The sequence below is a fragment of the Gekko japonicus genome, unplaced genomic scaffold (genome assembly GCF_001447785.1).
Source record: "Gekko japonicus isolate JY-2015 unplaced genomic scaffold, Gekko_japonicus_V1.1 scaffold9, whole genome shotgun sequence".
NCBI lineage: Eukaryota > Metazoa > Chordata > Lepidosauria > Squamata > Gekkonidae > Gekko > Gekko japonicus.
Window position 1 is genome coordinate 3,247,749 of NW_015168044.1, and position 20,484 is coordinate 3,268,232.

The following is a 20,484-nucleotide window of genomic DNA, read 5'->3' on the forward strand; positions in this document are numbered from 1 at the left end:
ATAAACCAAGCATGGGGGCAGATGACCACATTGCTACGGAAAATACACAGAAAATCCAGGCATTTATACTTTGTTTTCAGTCCCTCCTCCCAACAATTCTGGCGGCCGCCCTGGTTTCAGCTCTCGCCGAGCCCCCGTCGAGCCCGGCGGTGGAGCTGTGAGGCCGGCGGGAGCACGGAGAAGCCCTGCCAAGCCCCCCCGCCCCCAACGGCCTTGCGGCTCCATTGCCAAGCCCCATCAGGGGCCCGGCGGTGGACCTGCAAGGCCAGCGGGAGTGCAAGGAAGCCCCGCCAAGGCCCTCCCTGGCCCCAGGCAGGCAGGGGTGGGGAGAGGCGGGGAGGAAGCAACTTACCCTCCCTCTTCTCCTGCCTCCTCCTGGCTGAATGAGGGCCGGAAGCGGGGCGGCCGGAAGCAGGGGGCGGGGCTTAGTCGTGTGCCCCCCCACCCTTCACCCGGGGGAACAGCGATCCCCCGCGATTCCCCCGAATCGACCTCTGGGCGGGACCATGCCAATGCAGCCACCAATGGGTGGCGAGACCGTGTGATCGACAGGTCTCCTGGCCAAAGCCTCTGGGAGCGTGTTCCAGGACTCACACGAAATTAGCTTTATATATAAGATAAGAGATCTCTGATACCTTGTGTTACATTTTATGGCACACGTGGCCCAGCCTGACAAAATGACATTTATGTCAGATATGGCCCTCGTAACAAATGAGTTTGACACCTCTGGTTTACTCGATTCACGCAATAAATATGCATATCTTTTCGTGTGAGAAAAAGCCATAGTACTTCAGATAAAGCACAGCTGTGTAACAAACAGAAGAAGCCTTTTCTCTTCCCACACACGCCTCTTCTAAGATGGTGTTTGCCATTTCTGTTTTTCTTTAATAAATACTTTTATTAAAAATAGTTTTAAAATCTCTTCCACAGTTAATCAAGGACTCCTACGTAGGTGATCGATGTGTTCCTTTAAATGAATGTTCAGACACTGTAGCCGTAACAATTATTAGTACCATCAGCGTGCATGGGGGTTTGCAAAGGAGTGTCATTGGAAAACAGATCCCTGCTTCCAAAAATCATCCAGTTTTACCTGCGATATTTAGGAAAAAAATATTTTCTGTAATGTATATGCTGCATGCTAGCCCTGCAGGCTTTTAAAGCTTTTTTCCTAAACAAGATACAATAAAACTCCAGTAAAGTATTACAGTCCCAATATAAAAGAAGCAGAAGTAAATCCATGCCAGTTGCTTCCTTTTTGGTAGGGGAAGCCAACAGTAAATCTGGCCTTATATAGTTTCATCATATATTTATCTTCCTTTCTCACAGGCTTAGGGCTGGTGATAGTATGCTAAGGGTCGACTTAGCCACCCCTTCTGTTTGCACAAAATAACAGTTGCCCTGAGTGGCAGATAAGGGAGCCGCCCTGTGCTGGGGAAGGGCTGAGGCCCTGGAGAAGCAGCATTTGGAGCTTCCATTGCTGCATCTCTTGTTTTGGTTTCAGGACCTTTGGCTTCTTGCAACCTTGAACGCTTGGGGTATGCTTTATTCGCAAGGCTGCAGTATATTTATTTTTATCCTCATAACAATGCTGTGAGGCAGGATACGCTGAGAGAGAGAGAGCTTTATCCAAGGCATCAGTGGAGCAGGGCCTTTAGGGTGACCAAATCCAATGTTGTGTTTGCCATCGCCCACATCTGCAGAATGTAAATCGAGGGTGGGCAGTGGCACAGCTTGTGCAGGATAACTGATTTGCCATGCCCTAAGTGCAGTATAGGAGTAACCCAAGATAAAGTCTTAACATCCAGTCTGGTTCCGATGCGGAGAGCATGTCTGTTGCTGATTTTGGTGTTCCTTCCTGCAGCCTTCTTATCTAGTTAGATCTATATGAGTGGTCAGGCCCCTTCTTTGCTTATAGTTTGTTTTTCCCCTGTTAAGTACTTGTGGCCTGTAAGGAGGAACTTGCAGGCTTGTGGCGGATGTGAGAGGAAGGCAAATGTTGGTCACGTCATGTGGTACAGGAACCAATCCCCTTTGAGCCTTCCAGTTCCCCTTCTGGAGACACTTGTACTGATTACGCTGCAGAAGTGGGACCTGCGGAGCTGTTGCTTTGGCGAAAATCACCGTGCTGTGCCTCATTTTGGAGTTGTAGAGGTAGGCCTGGGATCTGGGGTCTACTTAGGGGTGCCAGCTCCACATTGGGAAATTTTTGGAGATTTGGGAGTGGGTCAAGACCTCAGTGGGGTATAATGCCATAGAGCCCACTCTCCACAGCAGCCATTTTCTCCAAGGGACCTGATTCCTATAGTCTGGAGATGAGCTGTAAACTCTGGGGGATCTCCAGGCCCCACCTGGAGGTTGGCAGTCCTAGATCCACTGAATTGTCTTTGTAACATTTTGTGGCTTCAGTGGCTCCATTCCTGCCAGAAATCACAATTCTGGGGGGGGTTGGATTCCAAAGATAACATTCTCTTGTTATTCTGGACCATCAATGTAGATGGTGTCTTACGGGCTACGTTGACAAACAGGTTACTTCTCTTATAGAGAGGAAGTGGGGGGGGGAAAGATAAGAGTTGCCAACCTCTGGGTGGGGCCTGGAGTTCTCCCAGAATTACAGTTGATCTCCAGAGTGCAGAGCTCAGATGCCTCGGAGGAGTGGCAGTTTGGGAGGATGAACTCTCTTGAATTATGTTCACACTGAGCCCCCTCCCCCTCCAAGCACCCCTCTCCCCAGGCATTTCCCCCAGAGGTCCAAGAATTTCTGAAGCCAGAGCTTCGAACAGCCCTAAGAAACATGAAAGGATGAGCATCCGAGCACTACGCCTTCACAACTGTATTTCTAGCTCTCCAATGGGAATTGCTAGGATTGAGGAGTCGTAATTTGTCTCACGTCCTGGCTGTGGGTAGACAGACTCATTCTGCTGTCATCGGAAGAACCAGATGGGCTTAAACCATTCATATACTGCTGCTGTGCCCAGGCTTATAGGTCTCAGCAGGGAAGAGAAGCTTTCCGCAGGTAGTCATGATGACGTGGCCGTGGAGAGAGGAAAACATTAGTTGCACCAGCCCTGTACTTCTGGGTGCCAGCTCAGCAGGGTCATGTGTACATCAGGACTGGTGCATAATGCCAGTAAGGGGTACTGCTCTGGTCCCTTGTGTCTTTGGTGTGCTGCCCTGTCACCTACCGTAGTGGACCATTCTGCAGTCCACTGGCCTCTAGCTTTTCTTGTCAATGGAGGGGACCTCTGTGTCTTCAGCTGTGACCAGGAGATCAGGTTCTCTTTTGCTTCGTTCTGTCACTTGTATTTCTAGTGCAGTTGAGGGGAGGAATAGGACTGCCAGACCTTGAAGTTTCATCTGGAGTTTTAGCCTCCTTCTCTAGGGAAGGGGTTAAATCTCAGGGAAACAGGCCAGAAGCAAGGAGCTGAGCTATATTTTCTCCAGGGTTCATTCTCAGCCTTTTACAGAATTTTTTAAAAAGTGGCACCAAGAGGCTTTAATATTGACTCTGTGCTCTGACCCGCCGGGCCCCAATAAGCTCAACCGCCTGACCTATCAGATGCTGTTCAGGCAATCCCAGTTTCCCAGTTAAAAAAACCAAAACAGGCAGCTCCCCTGAAGCACAAGGTGCCACTGCGCTGTGGCCCAAATCTGTAAGGCAGTGCTTTGATCTTCTAGGCTGTAACTTGGGCCTAACTTTTATGAGATTGGGTAATCCTACAGGTGCATAAATGATGGTGGAATCTTCAGTGCCAACAAATAAATATTGTACAGTCTAGCTGCCATGATGCTGGAGCAGGGTGCCTGATAATGTTTAGTTTTGCATCATTTCATGTTGCACTTAATGCTTCCATATGTTCAGCGGTTTGGAGGCTGCCGTTGAGAACTGGGGGCAGCTTCAAGTCTGTGGCCTTGAGGTCTGGCTCCGGGCTAGCAATTTAGATTGAAATTGCCACCAATATTTTACTAGTTACAGACAATCTAGATGCCGTCATAATCAACACATGGCATTCTAGTATTATTTGGGGTTTTTTTTGTCTCATTCCCCCCCCCCATCTGATTTGTGGTGATTTCTTTAAAATGCAAGTTGTGCCATCCTAGGGTCCTGTGTGAACAGTCACAACGCTATTCAGGTTTTTCAGGAAGGACTATCATCTTTTTAAAGGTTCATCTCATCCTTTTGCACAAAACCAGCATCAGTGATTTTTTAAAATAATTAACATCATTATTTTGTCATTGCATTAGTGTGATGATAATCAAAATAAAAAGAGCTTTCTACAAAGTAAAACACAGGTACATCCAAGGAAACAAGTGTAGGTGATTAACCATTTATTCATGAATGCAGAGAACTGGGAAGGGAGAAAATGAGAAGTATTAGATTGAAAGAAAGAAACAGAGGAAAATGCAGTGGAAATCGGTGGGAATCAGGACCTTTCCTGAAAATGCAAACAGTGAAGCTCCAACATGTAACATTTGATCTCCAAGGATTGATGACTGAGGTCCATGGGTTCTTGAAACAATACCATGGTACATCTAAGCGACTTTTATGGCCAACAAGCTCCTGGTTTTCCCCCTGCTTTGACATGCAAGCAATACAGCTAATTTTCATTGCAGTCAAATCTGTGGATACTTAAATCCAGAGACTGGAGCCATGAACATACAAGGGCCCCTGCCACACGGGGGAAAAAAACACCGGCAAAGTGCAGCTTTTTAAAGCCGCACCAAAATAGACATGCTGCGGCGGGATCCCATGGATCCCATGAGCCGCGGCGCCGTTGCTTCCCGGCACGATCAGATGCCGGGGAGGAAGCCATGGTCAGGAGACCGAGGCAGCCGGCTGCGCATGCATGCGCAGTTCGGCCAGGAGCCAGGGATGCGCTGGCAGAAGGACGCGCCGGCGATCCCACAGCTGCGCTTGCCGCGGCCGTTCAGGTAAGACCTCCTCAGGAGGTGGTTTAGTTTAGATGCGGGTTTTGGGCCGGATCGGGGACGGGTGCTCAACGTTTCCCAGATGTTGCAGTGGGATCATGGCCGTTTGCTGCGCCCCTGATCAGTCCCTCTCCCGGCCCAAAACTTTTCGCGTGACCGGGGCCAAGATAGATCTTTCTACAACCTTGAGAAACCTGAGAAAAGACTAAGAAAAGCCTCAGGTTTACAGATCCATCTGAAGTCTAAAAACAAACAAACCCAAGGATGGGAGGGTTAACCCCACAACAAATAATAGAAGCAGCACTTATAGCTTTAACAAACAAATGCCTCTGTGGCTGTTGCTAGGCAACCGCAACAGTATTGCCAGTTGAAGCCTTGGTTTCTGTCAGTGAAAGGCAGCAGGAGGGGGCAGGGCCCTTTCCATGGCTGTTTTGGCCTTTGAGGGAGGACTCACCGAGGCCAGACTCAGCCATAGCTACTGGAAATCTTGCTGCCATGCGATTTGCATGACTCGCCCAGGACTGGCTACTTCCTACTATTCAAAAGCAGCTATGCCATGAAAGCCAGTGTTGTGCCGTAGTTAGCATTTCAGACTAGGATCTGGGAGACCCAGGTTCAAATCTCAATTCTGCCTTGGTGACCTTGGGCCAATCACACATTCTCAGCCTAACCTACTTCACAAGGTTGTTGAGTGGATAAAATGGAGGTGAGGGGAATGATGTAAGCTGCTTTGGGTCCCTTTGTGGAGAAAGGCAGGTATGGTGCATATTAAATGTAGCTGAAAACAGAGGGCAGATAAAGGTGGGTTGGTGAGCAGGAGAAGGGAAGGAAGTAGCAAAAGGTGTGGATATGGGGGCTGCCAGGAGGAAGGAAAGAGGAAATAGTGTGGAGATAGGGATATAGTGAGTCCCCCCAATGCAAGTTAGACCATTGGCCAGCACCGCACAACTCAGTCCAGCTAAGCTGGACAGCCAAAACTGCCTGTAGTTCTCCCAGGGAGAGGCTACCAAGCGGAGGGAAGGAAGGAAAGCTGAAGCTAGAGTGGCAGATAAAGATAGGTTGGCTGGTGGGTGGGAAGGAGAGAAGGAAGCAGGAAAGGGGGAGAGGCTATAGAGTAGGCCCAGGGGCCGGATCAGGCCCCTGGATGGCTTCTATCAGGCCTGCAGTGGAACTGGCTGTCTTCTGCTTCTTCTTCCAGTTCTGCTGCTGCTGCGTCATTGTAGGTTTGCAGCTTACAGATACACACAGCTGAACAGCATACTTGAGATTGCAACAGCACAGACATTTTGATGCAATAATTCAAAGCAAGAAGTGTCAGTTATCAGACACTGTTAAATAAACAAAATATTGCAAGAGTGCTAATGTTTTAAGCATGTTTTTATTTTAAGTTAAAAAAAAACCTTTGTGTTTGTGTCCATTGAAACGTTTATACCTCCGCTACCTGGCATTACATTTTATGACACACATGGCCCGGCCCAACAAGGTCTCGTTTATGTCACATTCGGCCCTCATAACAAATGAGTTCGACACCCCTGCCATAGAGGCTTTCATGGAAGGGAAGGAGGAAATAGTGGATGAGGGGGAAATGAGATGCTCTCACAAGTTGTTGCGGGTCCCCCAGTTTAACAAATAATACCCGCATTTCTGCTGCACCTTCTTTCTTGTACAAAGTACTTTAGAAATCCCATATTTCTATATGTGTCCCTCTTATCTTTTCAGGCCCGTAGAGTCCCGTGATTGCTTTTCCAGTGCCAGTGAAACTGTCATGTCTGTGAGCGTGAACCTTGTTGGCCCTGCCCCCTGGGGCTTCCGCATAAATGGCGGAAGGGACTTCAGGAAGCCCATCATGGTGTCTAAGGTAAGAATCCTTCTCTCATGATTTGTTTCAGATTTGTAAAAGGGCCAGGAATGAGTTCTGGTGATGAATGCAGGTCACTTGAATGCATGTCCATGCCATACATCAAAATTTACCTTCTGGCCTACTGGTTGCTCAGTGAATATCATTGAGGAAGAGAAGTTTTTGCATGAAACATGATGCCTACCTCTGTTAGTTCACTGGAAAATAGAACCAGGACAGTGTCTTGCTGCATGAGGAATAAATAAGAAAGACTTGACCTCCAAGAGGGTTAAGAATCAGCAAACGACAGCTCTAAGAGTAAATTGGGCTTCTCGAATGGGATCCGGCTGTCACCCAGTTGCCAGTCCAGAGGCAAGAATGATTGCAGATAGAGTGACAGTGCATGCAGGGGACTTGGCTTCTCTGCCACTATGTTACACTCTCAAAGAGGCCTTCAGGCAAAGCTAGCTGCAGATGAGGAGTCGAGGAACCCTTAGCCAAAGCAATACTGTTCAGAGCTATTACCCTGGAAGCAGCCAGACTCTCCAACCAACATGGAGTTCCAGCGGCTGGAACTGAAGGCATGAATGTCACAGGTGAATGGTGTGGAGGATGTTCCTTCAAGCAGAATCACACCCCCCCCAAGTCAGTCCTCTAAGTGGTAGGATGTCAGTCCTTCCTGCAGCATGATATGGAGATCATTTTGAAACCCACAAAGTATTTCTGCAAAGGTTTCTACCCTGCCACTTTCTCCTGCTTGAGCTCCCAGTACTTCTTCATGCAGCATACCTTTGTACTCACTTTACTACGAACAAAACTATATGTGTGTGTTTTATCTGCAAAAAGCAGTCACAGGGGATGAGGACTCTGGAAGCAGGGAAGCTGGGGGTTTGATTATTCCCGTTGCTGTTTCTCTGGAAGCACCCCAGCTGCTTGAAACATCAGGAATAAATAAAGCAAAAAACTGGTACCTGCTTTCTTTCCCTCCTGAGGCTTAAAGCACTCAAGAGGGAAGAGGAGTATTTCCAACCAGGGGAATGGCACAGAAGGGAATAGTTGTTCCTCCTACTTTAGCCATGGTCCCAATCCATATAGTCGCTCTTCTCAGGACTGATTTTTGCAGCTGTATTTCACATCCAGGAATCTTAGCACTCCCTCCAGTGTTGTATGTATATTGGTCTTAATGGAGGGAGTTGATCTTGTCTGGTCTTTGTATTCCACACTCCCCCTGGATACAGAATGCTGGCTTGGACAGATCAGTAGGTTGGCCCAGAAATGAAGCTGAACAGGTGTGCTGTGCACGATCTTAAGACTCTGAGAGAGCTCTGATTGGGGAAGAGGCATCACTGGTGGGGCTGCAGGAGGTAGCCTTTATGTCCCACTAGAGTTTTGGCAATGCAGCTGCCATTACCCACAAGGCTAGATTCAAGGGCTTAGACTGCAGCTGGAAGCCACAGCAAGGCCTTGAACAAGGAGGCTCTGTATTCCCACTGACCAATTATGCTCTGTCTTGCTGAAAGCTTTGCAGCGAGCCCTGAGTGGAGAGTGGAATTTCCTTTGGAGAAGTCGGAGAGAGGAGTTTGCTTGGCTGGGCTGCTCCCTCACTGAAAGTCTATGGGGTTTGCAGGACATCCTGGAATGCTGAGCATTTTGTCTGCTTTAGAGGGCTGTGAAGTTGCTTGGGGTCGAGGCTGTAAAGGAAGCCATTTCTTTCTCCGGCTTTGGCGCTGAGCCAAGCATGACCCTTCAGACTAATGAGGAGAACAGATCCTGTTTACCATCTTTTCAGGAATCCTACTCCATGGGAACGGGGTTTCTGTGTCCAGGTCGACTGCAAGCAGGAGGGGTCTAATGTATTTCTTCCTGACTTTGCCTTGGATGCTTTTGTGGACTAAGGGAATTTCCCCTGCGTTTTGGCCTGGCTGAGGAGGAGTAGAATGTGCCTTGGCAGGTTGCTCTTCTGACCAGCATCAGTGTTAAGAGTTTTGGGGGGGGGGGACTGGCTGTTGAACTTACAGGGAAAGTTCCTGCTGGGCTGCTGCCCTAAAGCTCCACAGGCAGCCAGGAGCAAGTGGAGCCAAGCCCCAGTAGCTCTGTTGGCGCGTCAGAGGCCAGTGGCTCACCCATTGCCTTGTCCAGCACTCTGTAGGGTTGCCATCTTCCAGGTGGGGCCTGGACGCCTGCTGGAATGTCAACTGATCTCCAGACAACAGAGGTCAGATCCCCTGGAGAAAAAGGCTGCTTTGGAAGGTGGATCCCTCCCCAAACTCAGCCCCCCCCCCCAAAAAAAACCCCACCAATTTCCAGGAATTTCCCAACTAGGAGTTGGCAGCCCTAGGAGGTAGCAACAGATGAACCAAACCCATCTTTGGTGCCACTGGGCACGTCTGAGCCGAAGGACCCCTGTGGTGTCAGCATGTAAGCAGAGGTCCTCATCCTGGCTTGTGCCTGGGCCGTTTTAACTTCCGAGTCCACCTGAGTTTAGTCTTCCATGTGCCAGAATGATGGTGTCTGTTAGTCATTTAGGGACTAGTTTGTAGGGGCCAGGCCCAAAGGCATTTTTTTACTGCGAGGGACTTGTTCCTTTGACTTAGGCTGCCTGCAGGTGGCTTCTGATTTGCTATCCTGAATCAACAAACTTTGTTGCTCTGCCAAAAGAGTTTTGAATGGTTCAGCTGTGCCCCATCGTTCTCTCCATTTGGGTTAGTGTGTATTAGTGGGAAGCTTGGCATTCTCTCCATCTCCTCTGCATACAAAGAGAGCTCCGCTATTGCTTATGTGATTGTTTTTCTGGGATTAATTGAGACAAATCAGCTGCAGGACTCATACATTTGATTAGGTTAGGGGCTGTTTCTTAACTCCATGTTCGTTTTAGCCTCTGATTAATCCTTTGCATTTGTAAGTAAGCTGGGTTTATCCCAGGCTAACTGTAAATGATTCACCGGATGAATGCATGCACATGAAGCTGCTTTGTGCCGAGTCAGAGCATTTCCGTGTCAAGGTCAGTATTGTCTGCTTTGAGTGGCAGCAGTTCCCCAAAGTCTCAGGTTAGAGTACAGATCTTTCGCATAATTTGCTACATGATTCATTTAACTGGAAATCCTGGGGACTGAACCTGGGATGTTCTGCATTCAAACCAGATGCTCTGTCACTGAGCCACGGCCCCTCTCTGAAAGCAACGCCTGTGATTGCCTTTCTCTTCTTGTAGGCCAGTTTCTCTGGATCTGTGTTAAGGAACAGAGCAGCCTTGTCTTAACCACAAGGAATATAAAGCGTCCTTTGCTTCCTAGGACGACCGGGCAAATAATTTTCATTGGCAGTAGCCTTCTTATTTCGCATCTTAAGTGAGCCAGCATTCCGGAAGGACCTCATCATAAATGTGAGCAAACCCTTTGTAGGAAACGTGGCTGCCGCATTTTGAAACAAATGAAAGCTGCGGTTGTGGAATGTGCACGTTTTCAGGTTTCACAGTGGTCTTCAGGTGCAGGGACGCCGAATGCAAGTGTATCGGGAGACTGGCCTCCCTTTCTGTTGCCTGCTGGCAAGAGGAACATTGTTCAAAAAGGTGGTGTCATTTCATGGTGTGACACAAATACTTGGAACTGATATCATGTGGACAATATGATGGCACTTCCAGGTATTTCCTGGAATTTGCATTGTGTTGTTGGTCCAATGCCATTCCCTCCGTCCCCAACACTTCCTACTTGTGGGGGGCTGTGGCTCAGTGGTAGAGCATCTTCCTGGCATGCAGAAGGTCCCAAGTTCAATCCCTGGTATCTCTCCTGCTGGTCGGCTGGCAACCCTACAAATGTAGCCAATTTTCAACTGTATGTTGCAGAAAGCTGGCCTGAAATGCAAACATGTCAGAAACTTTCAGATAATGACTTGCCCGTAAAAAAAATTATTTTCAAATATATTGATTAATAGGAGAGTTGACGAGGTTGCAGCGGGTTGATTTGTTTTTAGTGTTTTTATTTATTCACTGCATTTCTTTAGCCATCCCTTCTTCTAAGGAGCTCAGGGTGGTTCTCTCCTTTCCCATATTATAACCACGATTAAATAAAAGGAAGTACTTCTTCACCCAGAGAGTGATTAACACATGGAATTCACTGCCACAGGAAGTGGTGGCGGCTACAAGCATGGACGGCTTCAAAAGGGAATTAGATAAGCATATGGAGCAGAGGTCCATCAGTGGCTATTAGCCACAAGGTATAGATAGGGGCTCTGGGGCAAGTGATGCTCTGTCTTCTTGGTGCTTGGGGGGGGGGTCAACAGTGGGAGGGCTTCTAATGTCCTGGCCCCACTGGTGGACCTCCTGATGGCACTGGTATTTTTGGCCACTGTGTGATACAGAGTGTTGGACTGGATGGGCCTTTGGCCTGATCCAACATTGGCGTCTCCTATGTTCTTATGTTCACAATGACCCAGTGAGTAGGCTAGGCGTGAAAGGAGATGATTGGTCTATGGTCACTCAGTGAGCTTCATGGCTGAAGGGAGGTTTGAACCTCAGTGTCCCTGGTCCTCGGACGGCACTCAAGCCCCTGCACCCCATTGGCTCGCTATTAGTAATTTGACTAATTTGTACATCTTCGTAATACATTACTACGCAACAAGATGTTGCCAAACTTTTGTGCAATATGAAATAAAGATTTGTCAATTGCTGCAGTTGAACAAAAAACTGAGCTGGGGAACCAAGAAGGCTAAGAAATTTCAAGATATCTGTACTTATTTATATCCAGATTATGTAATTACTGTGATGATGTGCATGGAGTGTTTTGAACCATGTAAGTGCTATGAGAGTACTAACTATATAATTGTTTGTGATAGCTAATGAAAGGTAGTAATCTGAAACTTTGGCCCCTGCCACACGGGGGGGAATAGCACGGGCAAAGTGCAGCTTTCTAAAGCCGCACCAAAAGAGAGACGCGGCAGCAGGATCACATAGATCCCCTGAGCCGCCACGCACTTCCTCCCCGGCACGATCAGATGCCGGGGGGAAGCCACTAAAGAAAGTGCGTGACAGCCGAACTGCGCATGTGTGCACATGCGCAGTTTGGCGGGGAGCCTGGATTGATCCGGACGACGGTCGCAGCGGTGATCCCACGGCCGCATTTGCAGTGATGCTTCAGGTAAGTCCTCTGTAGGAGGTTCTTTTTCGCAGCGGGTTTTCAGGGTTTAGGGATGGATTAGGGACGGGTGCGCGCCGCTTTCCAGATGTTGCGGTGAGATCGCTCCCATTTGCTGCGCCCCCGATCCGTCCCTCTCCCGGGCCAAAGTCTCCCATGTGACCGGGGCCTTTGTTGGTTTTTTATCTTTTCTATCCCTTTTGTGGATTTTTATCTGTCCTTTCCCCATAATTATACAGTCCCTGCAGGTTTTGCTGTTTCAAGTAGAGATGGGCACGAACCTAAAAAAGGCGGTTCGGTTTGGGATTTGGGGTGGCCCCCAAACCGAACCCCAAACTGAACAGGCCCTACCGAAACCGAACCGGTCTGGCAAGTTCAGCTGCCCCTTTCTCCTGGCTGCAGTTTGCCATAGCCAGGAGAAAGGGGGTGAAGAATTCCCTTCCACCTTTCTCCCTGCTGCGGCAAGCCTGCACAAACAAACACTGTGATATGCTGGCTAACACGTTTAGCTAAACATTTTACAATCAGTATATAAATCTTATGTCACATTATAGAGAAGTACATCCTTATAATAACACAAAGTGTAGTACATCCTTCTAATATTACAAAGAGAAGCCCATCATCATGATGTTACATCCTCATGATGTTACTATGAGCACCTGGATGTAAGCTTGTTTCATCAAAGTCTTTCTCAGGAGTATTCCTGTTGTCTTCAAAGTTATCAGCCTCTTGTTATAATTCAGTTTTTATATTGGGAGCGAGCCAGTCCTTAAACTCTTCTCTAAACAGATGCAAAAGCTTTCTGAATTTGGCTGGCAAAATACTCTCTTCAAACCTCAGGAGTATTTTATTTTCTTCAAAAGTATCATTCTGGAATAAACCATGGTTATTGAAACGAGAAACAACATTAAGCCCAATCGAACTGAATAATTTTTAACATTCTTAAATAGTATTAAGAACTTACCTCTTAATGGCACTTAAGTGTGTATATTAGGAGCAAACCAGTCCTGAACCTCTTCTCTAACCAGATGCAAAAGCCTTCTGAATTTTGCTGTGGCAGTGTTATATTGTGTTTTATACCTTTAAGAAAGAGATTATCCAACGCGCAGCTGTATAGAATTACTTAGAATAGTTTTCTTTATAAATGGAGTTAATTTCAAGCTTTTTGTAGAGAGCATTCTGGCAGCAGAATTCAAAAGGCTTTTGAAGACAATAGGAATATTTCTGAGGAAGACTTCAAATACCAGATCCGTTTCAAGGTTCTGGTTTTGACCTTTAAAGCCCTATGTGGCCTGGGACCATCATACCTACTCGACCGCCTCTCCCTCTATGAGCCCCGGAGAGCTTTACACTCTTCTGATCAACACCTCCTGGTGATCCCTGGCCTGAGGGACGTCCGCTTAGCTTCAACCAGGGCAAGGGCTTTTTTGGCCCTTGCCCCGACCTAGTGGAACATGCTCCCACCTGCGATCAGGGCCCTGCGGGACCTATTACAGCTCTGCAGGGCCTGTAAAACGGTGCTGTTCCGCCAGGGTTTTGATTGAGGCGGCAGACGTTCAACCATTCTGGCCTCCCCTGTTTATGCATACAGTGCCTTCTGGCAGACACTATTATTGGGCACTGGAGCACCTATGTTCATCTGATAAGAGGCATGGGGTTTGATGATATTGTTGATTGTGCTATTGACTGTTTTATGGCTTTTACTGTTTTATTGTTTTATGGACTACATGTTGTAAGCCGCCCTGAGCCCACTTGTGGGATAGGGAGGGGTATAAATTCAATAAATAAATAAATAATAGTAAGAGTTATATATTGATTGTAAAATGTTTTACGGAATGTGTAAGCCAGCATATCACAGTGTTTGTTTGTGTTTTCTGTAATAGAAACTATGATCCCAGGTTTAAATGACTGGCTGCCACTTCACCCTTCATTTTTGCTCCCTGCTGCTTCAAGGGGGGAGGGGTAAAACCGAAGGGTTAGATGGCTGCCAGCCACTTAAACCTAACAGCTGAGTGGTGAACCCGGTGCCGCTCAACTGTTAGGCTTAAATGGCTGGCCCCAAACAGCCAAACTGAACCGGCCAGAATTCTGGTAAATGTTCGGGGAACGTGCCTTTCCTGAACATCATTTCCCAAGCTCTGACTGGCCCAAGTTCAGCCCGAATTTTGGCTCGTTAGCTGGTTCATGCCCATCCCTAGTTTCAAGTAACTAGTTTCAAGTCATTGGCACATTCCATTTAGAAGCTGGCAGAACTTTTGGCAGCTGTGCTCCTTCTACAGACTTATCCATAAACCCCAACACTATGTATGCTGGAATGAAGGGCACGTAATATAGTCAGTCATCGTCTTAATTGCCTAAACCATCTTTTCCAGTAGACATACATTTTTGGAGCATGCATTTGTCATGCCTTGGGGCGACCTAAAGGTGTGGTGGTGAAACTGCTGCTTTTTCTTTTTCCTTTTTAACTGTTTCCACTTGTAAACTGGTTTATCCAATGCCGTTAGCTGGTTCATGCCCATCCCTAGTTTCAAGTAACTAGTTTCAAGTCATTGGCACATTCCATTTAGAAGCTGGCAGAACTTTTGGCAGCTGTGCTCCTTCTACAGACTTATCCATAAACCCCAACACTATGTATGCTGGAATGAAGGGCACGTAATATAGTTAGTCATCGTCTTAATTGCCTAAACTATCTTTTCCAGTAGACATACATTTTTGAAGCATGCATTTGTCATGCCTTGGAGCGACCTAAAGGTGTGGTGGTGAAACTGCTGCTTTTTCTTTTTCCTTTTTAACCGTTTCCACTTGTAAACTGGTTTATCCAATGCTCAGCTGCATAGACAGCAAACTTTGTCTGAGGAGTTCTGTGTAACATGGCATGCCTCATCCTCCTATTAGGAAGTTGTCTTGCCTCTCTTGCGTTGTGCTTTCTGGGACCTCAGTACCCATGACTAGCCTTTTCCAAGTGTCATGGTGTAAAGCAGTGGTGGATGACTCCCCCCCCCTTTCTACTTGATGAATGCGCAAGGCAGAGAATCTTGCCTAGAAAACTCCAGGCCAGATTTGTATTAGTCTTAAAGCTGCAACAGGACCTAATGTTCATTTTGGTAGTTGTTATCAATGCACCCTCTGTGGAGTCTTGTGAGCAAAAATTCTACTTTGTGAGCTACTGGCATTGAAGTTGTGAGTGAGCTACTGCATAAATTAGTATGATCCGGAGCCATCCTTCCTGAGCTAGGACAAAAATGTGTGAGCTGGAGCACAAAAAACTGTGAGCCAGCTCACACTAACTTAGCTTAGAGGGAACACTGGTTGTTATATATAATTACAAAGCTTAAATCAGAAAAGAGAAAAAATACAGATATAATTTTTTAATTCGTTATATTAAATTATAAACATTACAAGACAGGCATACAGCATGTTATAAAGTCTACTTAAGTTTAGCTATGTAATTCTAGTTAATGACCCTTAAATCTAGATACTTACAGACGACTCTTTATAACAATGGAGACTGAGAAATAGAAATAAACGCTAAATGTACTATCTCAGCCTTCACATCTTCCTATGGTCTTGACATATTCCAGGAATTAATAAAAGGTCTCCACCTTTTCATAAATCTTGAATATATAACTTTCTTCCTCTTAACTGTTTACATACTGTATGCTTGTCCATAATCGTACTATACCAACACTTCCCTCACCATACCTCTACTGGTGATACAGCAATCATGTCCAGTATTTGTAGTGAGTTATCTTGCTGGAGCTGTCATACTTTTCAGTAGATAGCCATGCTTTTCCCCCCAGTCTTTTTTCCATCTGTCCAAACATATCAGTAATGGACTACATACCACTTTTCTCTTTGCTGTCTCTCTTAGTACATTAAAGATGCTGTGCCAAAATCACTTCACAGCTGATATATAATAACTTTTTGTAACCTTAACACAGTTAGTCTTCTGGAACTTTTCTGCCAGGCTTAATTAGCTCTTTCTATTAGTCATAAAGCTGCACACCCATTTTTAATTCTTAATATGGGTGAATGCGTGGACTCAGAGTATCAGTTAATTTAGTCCATGTTATTAACCAATCCACTGATACATCCTTTGGTTATTTTCGATGGAGCCAGTAGAGGCAAGCACAGCAACACCTGCTATGTCTTTCCAACTCCCTGAGGGCCCTGAGGAGTTGGGTTGCCACTTCTGGGATGGGAAGCTCCTGGAGATTTGGGGATGGAACTTGGGGAGGGCAAGAGTTGGGGGAGGGGAGGGACCTCATTGGGGGTATAATGCCATAGCGTCTATTCTCCAAACCAGCCATCTTGTCCAGGAGAGCTGAGCTCTGTCATCTGGAGATAGGGTTGCCAACCCCCAGTGGTGACTGGCGATATCCTGCTGTTACAGCTGATCTCCAGGCGACAGATCAGTTCACCTGGACAAGATGGCCGCTTTGGAAGGTGGATTCTGTGGCATTGTACCCCGGTGAAGTCCTTACCCTCCCCCAACCCTGCCATCCTCAGACCCCACCCCCAAAATCTCCAGGATCTCTGGAGATCAGTTGTAATTCCAGATTTCCAGGCCCCACCTGGAAGCTGCTGTCTCTACTGAGGAGTAGAATGCCTACTTGTCTTCCTTGTCCTTCCCTTGGTGTACTTGGAATAAGAGTGCTGCTCTGTGTCCTCAACTCTATGCACCTTCCCCCTCCCCCCCCACTTATGCATGCAGGTGACTGAACGCAGCAAAGCAGCCCTCGGTGATCTTCGCCCCGGCGATGTCATCATCTCTATCAATGGCGAGAGCACTGCCGAGATGCTCAACGTGGAGGCACAGAACAAGATAAAGCAGAGCTCTGGGCAGCTGCAGCTGCAGGTGGACAGGTAAGGATGCCTGCAAGCTGGTCTCAGATGAATCAGGTGCCGTTGCTGTGTGGCTTCCAATCCTCAGCAATCCCTGCTGGGCTGTTTCCCACATTTATCAAGTTTTTTCACCCTGGAGTCCTTGGAAGTTGTGCAAAGTATCAAGTACCAATCACTCTAACACGTGTGAGGTATCCTGATGGTCAAGTATGCCAACAGTTTGGACAATTTTTCCTGCAGGGGACCTTGAAGTCTTTTTTCTCTATATTTTTGTGTTTCTCCTGGGGTTAAGAACAAGTGAGAGGCTTGACAAATCTTCAGTTCTGCAGTTTCAGGGAGCTTAAGAACTGTTGTTGTGCCACTGGGTAACAAGACTAGGGAGGCTTTTTTAGTTCTTGGGTTTGATTCTCAGTTCTGGCACTGCAGTGGCTCATCTTTTCCCCTCGCTAGTGGGAGATGGCCACCACGGAACTCTCTGCCTGCTGCTTAATCTGTCCCTGATTGATTCTGGTCCTGTCAACGCCAACTTTCAGAACTGATCTTGCCAAGTTCAGCAGAGTGTCCAGATATTCCAGTGTCAGACATGAGGGATCCTGCACAGAGGTCCCAAAGATCGATTCTGACTCCCTTTGTCATCTCTGCCAAAGGCTGCACCACAAGAAAAACACTAGCCTCTGTTCACAGTAATTTTCTTTCAAAGAAATGAATTTTAATCCAAGTGCCCGTGAAGGGCCAAGTTGAATAAGGGACACCGCTTGCAACACAAGAGAACAATTGGTTGCAGCAGGAGTGGAGAAGAGGCTGTGACTTAGTAGCTGTGCATGCAGAAGGTCCTAGGTTCAGTCCCAGTTAAAATATCTTGGATTAGGAGGCTCTGAGAAAGACCTTACTGCACCTGAGACCCTGGTGAGATGCTGCTGATCAGACAAGATAAAACGGAATCAATAAACCAGTGGTCTAATCTGCTATATGGAAGCTTCATATGTTCAAGTGTATGTTCAGAAAGACTGGGTGGGAACTATCCAAAGTGGGGACTGTGACCATTTGGTGGGGGGAAGGAAGGGAGAGCTGGTGAGGCCCACAGCATGCAACCGGCAGTGTGGGAAATGTCCGAGACACCAGCCTACACCATTAACAGTTGGTTATAGTGATTGGTGTTGTTGTAAAGCCATAGACCCCTTAGGCGTATTCCTAGCCCTTTTCCGTGAATGTTTCATTTAAAAAGAAGGCTTTAGGTTTCCTTGCTTGGAGAGAAATAAGATCAACACACTTTCAGGATCTCAGTAATAAAATATTCGAGCTCCCAATAGTCTAGCCAGTGAGTGCAAAGGCATTGGGCACTTCTCAGTAAAAAAACTAAAACTTAAAAAGAGAAATTGAAATAGTCTTCAACAACTATGGGCAATACCTGTTTAGGTTTTTGATGTTTGACCTTGGATTTATGATATCCCCTCCCTTGCCCCCGCCCCCCGTGTACTGTAGGACCTCCCACCATGAGATGGCTAGCTGCGGGCCTCCTTGGCACATGTCTAATCTGCGGGGATCAGAAGCACTGAAATAGTGCACACAGATCCATGAAATCAAAGCCATCGTACTGGATGTACTTTGGGAGATACAGGGAGGAATTGTTTGAATCCCTGATTTGGGGGGAGAGGGAAAAGCAGTGGTGTGCGTGCTTGGGACTTGAGCCATGGCTCCATATGGAAAAAGGCCCTTTAAGCTGGAGGAGCGTGAAAGGCTTGTGAAACGGTTGCTTCCCTGACTTGAAGGTTGTCTGGATATTAGTTTCTGTTGCATGCAGTTCAGGATCTGCTTTCTTGGCTTTGTGACTCTGTTGGTGGTTTGGAAATGGTGTACAGCTAAGCTGGAGCGGGTGAGCTGGAAAGGGAGGCAGCAGCTTTGGCAGTCCTTTTGCCGCAGTCCAGGTCTGACTGGTTCCAGCCCCCGGGGCTGTTTTTTGTGGGGAGGAGAAGAAAGGGACGGTGTTTGATTGCGTGTGCCACACTGAAGGCAACTTGAAGTGATAGCTTGGTTTGCCCTGTACATGAGGGCTGTACTCCCGTGTCAGCAGTCAGGATACATTTTGTACATGGGGTGGCCTGTACACATGCGCTGTGCCCAGGAAGCTCAAATGCTGTCATTAGAACAAATTGCACCAACCTGTTTTAATTTGCAAAACTTCATTTATTTATTTCTGCAGTGTGAGTGTGTTTTGCGATTGAATGGTTTGGGTAAGCCCTGATTCGGCACTGGCAGAACAAGAGGAGAGGCTTTGGGGGCAACGAGGCAGCAAAGGGTTACCTGAACATGAATTTAGCCTATAAGGGGAGAGTATAGAAGACAGACACCTGCAAAACGTGTTTGAGGCCCACTCTGCCTGTAAGCATTTCTGTGGCTTCAAATTCCTTTCTTCTACCTTGAGGACTAGAAAACCTGACCAGAATGTACACATTCCTCATGCGATGACACTGGGAGTGCAGACTCTCCCATAGGAGAAAACGCAGCCAAACTTTATTTCATACACGTGCATCTTGAAAGGCTCAAAACTCAGTGGCAACTCTAGCAGAGAGAGCCAGAAGAACACATACAGTTTCTTAAGTTTCCCCAGCTATGAGTGGGAGCCTGCCTCCAGAAGGAGGCATATCATTCTGGGAAGCAGCTGGGCAAGGCCTTCCATTTTAAGGAGCCACAGACCAGATGTGTGTCAAAACCTCAGCCCACTGGAGCTTGGGCTGCTAACCTTGTATGTCCTTTCTCAACCATTAATGACAGCATTTGTCAGTTAAAGCTTGTTCTTGTTTTGGGTAAAGTCTAGAGAAAGCCAAGCGACTGCACACAAGGAGACTCCTGCAGAGGAGAAAGATTCCGCTGTAAGAGGAATTACAGGCCCCACCACTGCCGGAATTTGCCTGGGCCTATTGCATAAACCCAGTTGGGCCTGTAATAATCCCACATGAGCCAGCATGTGACTGGAAAGCTATCAGCTGTAAAGTAGCCCTTGGGGCAAAGAGCCTGCTGGCCTTAACCCAGAGTGGGGAAGCGGGCAGCGGAGTCTTCTGTGTTCAGTGGTTCAAACTGTACGTGTGTGAAACTTGTTTGGAGGAGGGGAGAAGCAGGGGGAGATGGACGCACTGTGTAAAACCATTCGACAGCAGGCCACTGTCCAGGGTGTGGTCTCCTGCTGGCATGACTCAGAGATTCTCCTTCCCCACCCTATGCTGGCTGGTTCCAGAATCTGGCCTCCTGCCCCAGTTGTTGGCAAGCTAAGTCGAGATAGTGCTGCCTAAGGGAATCCTTGGGGAATCCCTAATTCAAGTTCCTCCTTCAGAAGGCAGCCTCTTTGCACCTTTCACCTTCCCCTGCTTAGATCAGCCACTCCTCCTGTAGGTATTTGAGTTAAACTGCCCCCTCCACCCCAACACCTGCTGGGTGAGCCTTGGTGGGGCACCTTCTTATACCTCTTTTGTGCACCCTGGCATGCTCTGGCTTGCATGTTTCGTGGCACTATTGCGTGTGCACAGGAGGGCTTGTGAAGCAACAGGGCTGGGTGTAGAAACCAGGCCACACACATCGCCAATCTAGATGCGTCTCGAGTCTGTCCTTCCACCTTGTCCTCTCTCTTCACAGCAGTTTCCTTTTTCCTTGTTTGTGTCTACTTTTGACGTGCAACGGATGCCTGACGAGGCTCGGAAAGTCCTAATGGCATCTTGGCACCACCCCAAAACTGACAAACCAAGCTACAGCAGCTCC

The 20,484-nt window shown here is 47.3% G+C and overlaps 1 protein-coding gene across 3 annotated transcripts in view; it reads left to right on the forward strand.

The window, feature by feature from the left end:
• PDLIM2 (PDZ and LIM domain 2 (mystique)) overlaps positions 1-20,484 on the forward strand; it is a 53,977-nt gene that overhangs the window by 9,185 nt on the left and 24,308 nt on the right. For 2 of the 3 annotated variants that reach the window (XM_015414203.1, XM_015414204.1), the window contains exons 2-3: positions 6,646-6,784; positions 16,604-16,755. In XM_015414203.1, the coding sequence (XP_015269689.1) occupies positions 6,646-6,784; positions 16,604-16,755 (291 nt within the window). Of the gene's footprint in view, positions 1-2,084; positions 2,152-6,645; positions 6,785-16,603; positions 16,756-20,484 lie in introns of those variants that run through there. The other variant, XM_015414205.1, reaches the window with a different exon arrangement.